General features: G+C 36.3%; 1 protein-coding gene across 1 annotated transcript; it reads right to left on the bottom strand.

Annotated features, from left to right (window-relative positions):
• Positions 1–338: 338 nt before the first annotated feature.
• Positions 339–5702, bottom strand: LOC106690380 (activating signal cointegrator 1 complex subunit 2 homolog). Its single transcript, XM_014435805.2, has 2 exons — positions 5238–5702; positions 339–641 (listed from the first exon to the last, which is right to left on the bottom strand). The coding sequence occupies exons 1-2, from the start codon at positions 5616–5618 to the stop codon at positions 516–518; spliced, it is 507 nt and encodes a 168-aa protein (XP_014291291.1). The 5' UTR covers positions 5619–5702; the 3' UTR covers positions 339–515.
• Positions 5703–7689: the final 1987 nt, after the last annotated feature.

Raw genomic sequence — 7689 nt, 5'->3', positions numbered from 1 at the left:
GCAGTCCCTGTCCGTAGGCGCCAGTTAAATGATCAGAGTCCAGCAGACACTTTTTAAAAAGTGATTTATTGCATATAAATGATTACAATAATTAGACGTACACAATATCTATAACAACTTAAGGATAGACTAAGAATGAGAACTAACATGAATATAGCATCGAGACTGAATGCGGAATAGAATAGCTTGATATGGCCAATCGGAGGGGGTATATATCTATTCAGATATACTGACTTTGCAGATGCTGATGTATCGGAATTTAACTCTGTAACTTATGACCAGGAAATATCGTCCAGGAGCCATTAGGTCTACTAATGTTTGATATTGCAATCCTTGTAATTTTTTGAGTGGCCCTTACCATGAAATTATGAAAACATATTTTTAAGCATTTATTGTAGCTACATGTAATGTAATACATTAAGCATGTCACTATAATTTATTTTTATTTTTTTAATAACTTTCTATATAAGTAAATATCATAAATTTTAAATTTAACTGGTTTTTGTATTTATTGATTACAAATTTAGTAAATTTTCATAATACAGCAAAAGAAATACAATAAAAAACGCCAAGACGCCTGAAGGTATAATGATCACTACTATAAGATGAAACAACCACCAACGATCACAGCTATATGGACACTGAAAAATAAAAAAAAATACTTTAAGAATAACGCATTATTTGCTAAGTATGCAAATTTCGTCAATTTAAACCTGCCCTAGCTCTTTAATGTTTGGTCGTGCATTCAAAAGCTAAGCATAAGATTGATATTAAATTTTATCTTGGAGACTCCTAAAATATTGTTATTATGTACTTACAATTTACTCAACACATAAAACTATATTGCTACTAACAAATTTTACAATTGATTTATCTTAGTTATTAAAATTTGTTCTTCCCATCCCAGACTAAATGCTTTAGTTAAACTTCTCTAAAACAGTTAAATATTTAATAGTTTTCTTATTTATACCGATAAAGATTATAATGATAATAGCTTTATTGGCATCAGTATTGACAAAAGCCTTTCCCATGGGGAGGAATTTATAGTAGTTGGCTATAGCAGGATAGAAGAAAAACATAGATAAATATACCAAAACATACATAACAAACCAGATTCCTGACAACCATACACCGAAAGGAAAACACAAAACTAAATATTCTTTATAACTCTTTTCTACCTGTATTCGTCCCACTCGTTCTGTCCTCTCTCGGGATCCACTCCGTGCAACCATTGGTCTATCAGTCGTCTTTCATTCTGACCAAGTGCCCAACCCAGCTCCATTTCAATCGGTCAGCCTCATGCCTTAGACTTTTAATGTTTACTTTTTGAAGAATCTCATAATTTTTTATTTTTCTCGTTTCTTAATAAACGAGTTTAATCCTTAGAAGCTGCATTTGCATGGCATTCAGCCTCAGATCAAGTTTTTTTGTTAGCGCCCAGGTTTGAACCCCATAGAGAACCGAGATACACACATGTGGTCAAGACTCTGATTTTAAGATTCAGTGATAGGTTGCTTTTAAAGATCTTTTTGGAGAGACCAATATTTACTCTACCCGAGCTTTATTCTTCTTTCTAGTTCCATATTCATATTTCCGTTGAATGGTATTGTCTGCTCTAAGTAAATTTATTCCTCTACATATCCTATCTCACCATTGTCTAAATAAATTAGTATTTCTAGTGAATTTGTCATGATTTTTATTTTCGGTGTATTTATGTTAAGCCCATATTTATTGCTAATGTCTACTATTTCCTCTATCATTCTCCTTAAACCGTTAATGTTTTGAGATATTAGACTTGTATTGTCCGCAAATCTTAGCTTGTTTAACATTTTCCCATTGACGGATATTCCCAATTTAATTCTTTGAATAATTTGTTTAAAACACAATAAACAGTATAGGAGATAGAGGTCAGCCTAGTTTCACTCTTCGTTCCACCTCGAAGTAATCACCTCAAGTAATCAATCACCTATCCAACGCCAGGAATACTTTTCCGTTTCTAAATAACTCCAATGTAAAGTTTGTTTTCTGCTGAGTCACTCAGTGTTTCCCAAATATATTTATGTCTGATCGAGTCGAATGCTTTGAAGCAGTTGATAAGACATAAATAGACCTGCCTGTCACATTATCTACTTTTCTCGATGAGCTGATTAATACATTGGAGTTGATCTGTTGTCTGAAAGTGGGTCGGAAGCCAGCCTGTTCTATATCATGATCCTGATGTATAATTTCTGTTTATCTGTTTTTTTAATATATTGCAAAATAGTTTGTAAATACTTCGAGTTAATGAAAACGGGCGAAAATTGTCCAAGCTATCCTTTTTTTTCCTTTTTTATTTATAGCTATAATCTTGCTGACTTTTCATTCGCTAGGGACTAACTTTTCATTGATTATTTTCTCTAAAAAGATACTAACCGGTTTTATCAAAACTTACCTTCATTAATAAGCTCATGTAGTATATTATCACTGTCTGCTGCTTTTTTTAATTCTTCAATAACTTTTTCTACATTGTCTTCAAGAATGCTCAAGCCCTCGGTATTTTACTATTTTAGGATGGTATTTAGTTATCGCTTTAGTATCGTCTTTATATAACTTCCGATAATAATTCATTATCTCTTGTACTGTTTCTTGCCGGTTTGTTATAGAGATTCCCCTTGATGAATTGATATTTTTAATTAGCTATTTATTAAAAGGACCAGTATGCTTTTTAATTTATTTTATGGAACCTGTACTCGATAAACAGTCATATATTATTGTTTCATTTTAACGCTGAAGATCTATTACAAACTTTGAAAATGATATAGTTTCATGGGCAAAGAAATAACACTCATAAAATGTAAACTTGTTTACTTACCACAGTGAACATTAACGTACAATCCACGAGACAGAACTGCACACACAACCTACAGAGTCGCCAAACCCGGAAGGCCTTATCCCTCTTTTCCATAAGATGTAAAGGTCTTGTTCCAACATTTTGGAGCTTCTCTGAGCACATATAGCGCCCGTTTTAATTTTAAAATTTCACTTCTTTCATTCACTCCCTCTGATTTGTAAATATAAACATTACTTTCCAAAACACCATTCAAAAATGCTGTTGGTACCTATAATTGCCTGATATGCCAATTTTCTTGCTGAAATACCATACTGAGAGCAAGTTTGATTGTGAATACTTTGGTGACCGAAGAATATAAAGTGTCAAAGATGTTATAAGCTTGAAAACCCTTTGCCACTAACCTGCCTTTCTTCGTCCCATCACTTTTGTCCGTAGCAACCCACTTTGTCTCAATAGGTTTCGAAATGGATGAGTTGTCTTCAACAGGAGTCCAAGTTTTGAAATCCTCATGTGCAGCCAACACTTTCTTTATAGCATCAATCCAACCCCTTTTTACTGCCTCCTCATAAGTTTGTTCCTGTGTTAAAAGACAAAAGGCAGTATGCAGATGAAAGTATTTTAGACATGAAGGAATTTCTCTTCTCCTTCTCTGCCTAATTTTCTTTTTATCACTGTTTTCTTCCTCAAATCCGTAAAACTCTTCTTCACTGTCTGAGAATACTTTATTCTCTGTGTCTTTCCTTTCATTTTCTTCTTTGTTCTCTCTCTATTTGACGAAACATATGCAGATGTTTGCCCATTCAGTGCTACTGCAGGGGATCGGTTGAGTTGTTATGATGCCGTGCGAACTGCTTCATCCCATAAATACTTTAGCAAATTACGATCAACAAACATTGTTTTGACTTTATTAGGAAGAGTCAAATTCAACCTCTCCGCAACTCCAAACTGTTGAGGTGTATACCCTGCTGTAAATTCCTGTACATCATTCAATTTGTTTGACCGCAATTCTCCATCCCTGTCAGAACGGATTCTTGATACATTGACTCCTTTATTCTTCATCATTCTGTAAAAATCCACTAGTTTTTCTTCAGCATCATTTTTCTTTAAGTAAATAAATTGTTGTAAAAGGAGAAAAATCATCTAATATTGACAAGTAATACCTTGCACCATACATTGTTTTTTCATTGACAGGTCCCCAAATGTCTGTGTAAATAAGTTCGCCTATTCGTGTAAGTCGTGGATATTATCTTCTATTAAAAGGTTTCCTTTCTGCCTTACCTTTTTGACACGGATCACATACTTTATGTGAGCATAGTAGATTTAAGTGCTCAAGTCTTAAATGCCACAAATCATCAGTTCGGGTTTCATCATAATTTTTGCGAAATAGTTTGTAAATATGACTTCATAACCGGTTTTGTTTGTCTTCTTAACTGATAAGAGGTTGTCTACGGAAGGTTGTCTACAGTCAGTCTGTTTATATTGAACTTCGCGCCTGTTTTATCGCAATACACTGTAAGGATACCTTATTTTTTAGCAAATCTAAGATCTACAAGATCTGTGAATTAAAATAAATATAATAGTCAATTTCATATAATTTAACTTTGTTAAGGATGTTCTGTTTTTTTTTATTAAGTGCATAGTAAACTCTTTTTAATTTACTATCCAGTTTAACTAGTAACACTTTTAGTGCCGGGCGAGGTGCCAATGTGAAAACAAAAACAACTGACCGAATTTCTAGATTTTAATAGGGTTTAGAAAAAGAATCATAAAACAAAGAAACAAAAATTACATAATTCAAAAAACAGTGCATTTAGGGAGGAATATAGAACAAAATAATGAATGATTTTTCTATATTCATTGAAAATTATGTTAATAACAAATGTGTGAATGATCGTAAAGAAAATAAAAATTGAGTTTTCTCTTACAAAAAGTATTTGCACATATGAAAAGCCAACTTTATATAGACCATTTATTAGAAAGTATATAATTTGTATTTCTGATATATTTTGTAACAAAATGAATAATATTGAACAACAAAAACAGACTATTTATAACGTATTATAATTTTATTTCGAGATAGACTCCTCTTGCAATGGGAATAGTAAAGCGCTATAAGATGCGTACCGACACATCGGTCCCGGCACTAAAAACGTTAAAAAACGTATAAAATTGTTTAACGTATAAAATTGTATTCATAATGTTTTTTTTTTTTTTTTTGTTTTTTTTTAATTTACGATACTATTTCATGAAATTAAAATGATTGAATCCCAACCTAATGCATTTTTTGATTTCTTAGTACAGCATTGGGATTCGATATTATCTGGGGGGAAAACAATTTTTTTGATGATATTTTACTTAGTAAGACCATTTCTCATGTATCTAATGCAATGACTAACCAATTACTTACTTCAAAAACGCCACTTGCATCTCGAGTCAGACGTCTTTGGTATTCATAAAATGGCTGAGGCTTAAATAGATCGATCCCGTTGATAATACTTATAGCAAATGAACGTCGTAGTTTTTCTAGGTTTCCTTCTGTTTGTTGTCGTTGTCGTGGTTCTGGTTGTTGTTGTTCTGATTGTTGTGGCTCTGGTTGTTGCTGTTCTGATTGTCGTGGCTCTGGTTGTTGTTGTTCTGATTGTTGTGGCTCTGGTTGTTGGTGTTCTGATTGTCGTGGCTCTGGTTGTTGTTGTTCTGATTGTCGTGGATCTGGTTGTTGTTGTTCTGATTGTCGTGGCTCTGGTTTTTCTTGTTCTGATTGTCGTGGCTCTGGTATTAGCTTCACCATTATAAATTTAAACGATAGAACAGTTTATTTTATTATCTTTTTATACATGTTAGACTATTTTAGATAAAAGATACAATTAGGTTATTTAGAGCTCACGTAACCAAAATCATTATTAAATAAAAAAAATAACCGGTATCCTTGGAAACAATGGTTACCAGAACACTTACAATCAATAGTATTTTTAACGGAAAAACTATGAGAGATGGAGAATGAACAATACCATTAGATCTCATATTATATTATCTTAAATACACTTACATTATTGAGTTAGACAATAATTTCAATCATAAAAGAAGGTCCCTCACATCTCACATACTCATAATGTCCCTCGGTAGTGCTAAATCCTGTTTTTTCGCAGTCCTCTGGGCGAATCGGCTATTGGTGGTAACCGCTCGTCAAGTCTATGATGGTAAACCAACCAAGACTTTTCCCTAGCATGTCCAAAGTTTCATTAATGTTCGGCAGCGGATAAGTATCTATACGCGTCACTTCAGTTCTCATTCAATTCAGTTCTCGAAAATCTGTGCAAAACCTGTACTTGGGATCTTCTCCTGGAGCAGCCTTCTTCCTCTCCTGGATGCTCGGGGTTGACCATGGGCTGATAGAAAGCTGAATCACCTCTTTCTCGAGAAGCTCCTCGATCTGCTATTTCACTTATTACTATATACTATTTCACTACTACTAACTTCCCTATCACATTTCGTTTCTTAGGAGCCACCACTACTCTGGCTGCTCTGGCAGGTTGACGGGCTCAATAAGGATTTCCATTCCTTCGACCTCTCCTTTGATTCTTGCAGGAATGATTAGCTCATCGCTTGGCGGCACGATAATATTTTCTTTAATCAGCGCAATGGTACGTTTCTGCCCCTCCTTCTTTTGATCATACGATGTTTGCACAGAGTACTGGGCAGCCTGAACTGTCCCGTTTCCGACATAGATGTTTGCTGCTATCCTACTAAACACGTCCACCCCCAGGATTCCATTCGCACCATGTTCAAGAGGCGTGATCCACACTTTGTGTTCAATCGTGGAAGAGCCAACTCCGATTGTTAGCACCTGCTTTCCAGCAATGGGTCTCTGTGCTCCGGTGATACCTGTGATGGTACTCCTCCCTGGCGATTCAATATATAGGAACGTCTGGAATAGGTTCATTTAAAAGGGTGATATCAGCCCCGGTATCCACTAAGACTCTTCTTTGCTGTCCATTGAACCGAATCACGATTATTAGTGGAGCATGCTTCCTTATATCGGAGAGTGCCACCCCAATTCTACCTCTCTTTGTCACAGTTCCTGAGGCTGAGGCCTTCACTCGGAACCCATCCTGTTTAACGCTTTCGGTAAGGCTTTCTCGTCCTGATTCCTCTCTTTACACCGTCGCCGAATGTGACCAAGCTCCCCGCAGTTAAAACATGTTATACTGGGACAAAGCTCCAGTCGATGGCCTATCTGTCCACACTTATGACAACTATCAGCTATCCATCGTTGGCAGTCCCGCATCCAATGCCCCCATTCACCACATTTAGGGCTGGGATTCCCTTTACCCGCCAAGCTGTCCTTCTGCTCGTGATATAGAACACTTCGTAACGGGACCCGATCACTACGCTCAGCGCTCTCTGATTTCTGCAGCCACCCCTAGGAGTGACTCTACAGACCGTTGGGGACTCTGGTGCCTCCATACCAGCCGTTCTCCTCTTCGGAGACAGGAGCAACCCGGTCCGTCTTCTTCTTCGGCCTTAATTTGTCTAATACCTTTCAGCTCTCCTACTTCAACCTCAGATGACATCCGCTCTGCCATCACCACCGCATCTTCTAGGGTATTAACATCCTAAATCTTTAATAATCGCCGAATAGGGGTCTCGGTTCCCAACTGGAACATACCTAATACCACTGTGCGCATCACCGCCCTGGCGCCTTCTCGTTGTTTCTCTGTAGGCAAGTCGTCAACTGTGAACGCCAGAACACCCCTTCCTCACACCGGTCGGGATAAGTGGGATAGTCCTCCCTTTTCTTTTCAGCTTTAATAGCGTCCTCATGTCCGCTAGTAGGTCTCTTCCCTTTGAGAACCTTTTTT

This window comes from Halyomorpha halys, unplaced genomic scaffold (genome assembly GCF_000696795.3).
Source record: "Halyomorpha halys isolate HHAL.00 unplaced genomic scaffold, Hhal_1.1 Scaffold1691.1, whole genome shotgun sequence".
Taxonomy (NCBI): domain Eukaryota; kingdom Metazoa; phylum Arthropoda; class Insecta; order Hemiptera; family Pentatomidae; genus Halyomorpha; species Halyomorpha halys.
This window is presented reverse-complemented; position numbering and strand designations above follow the sequence as displayed.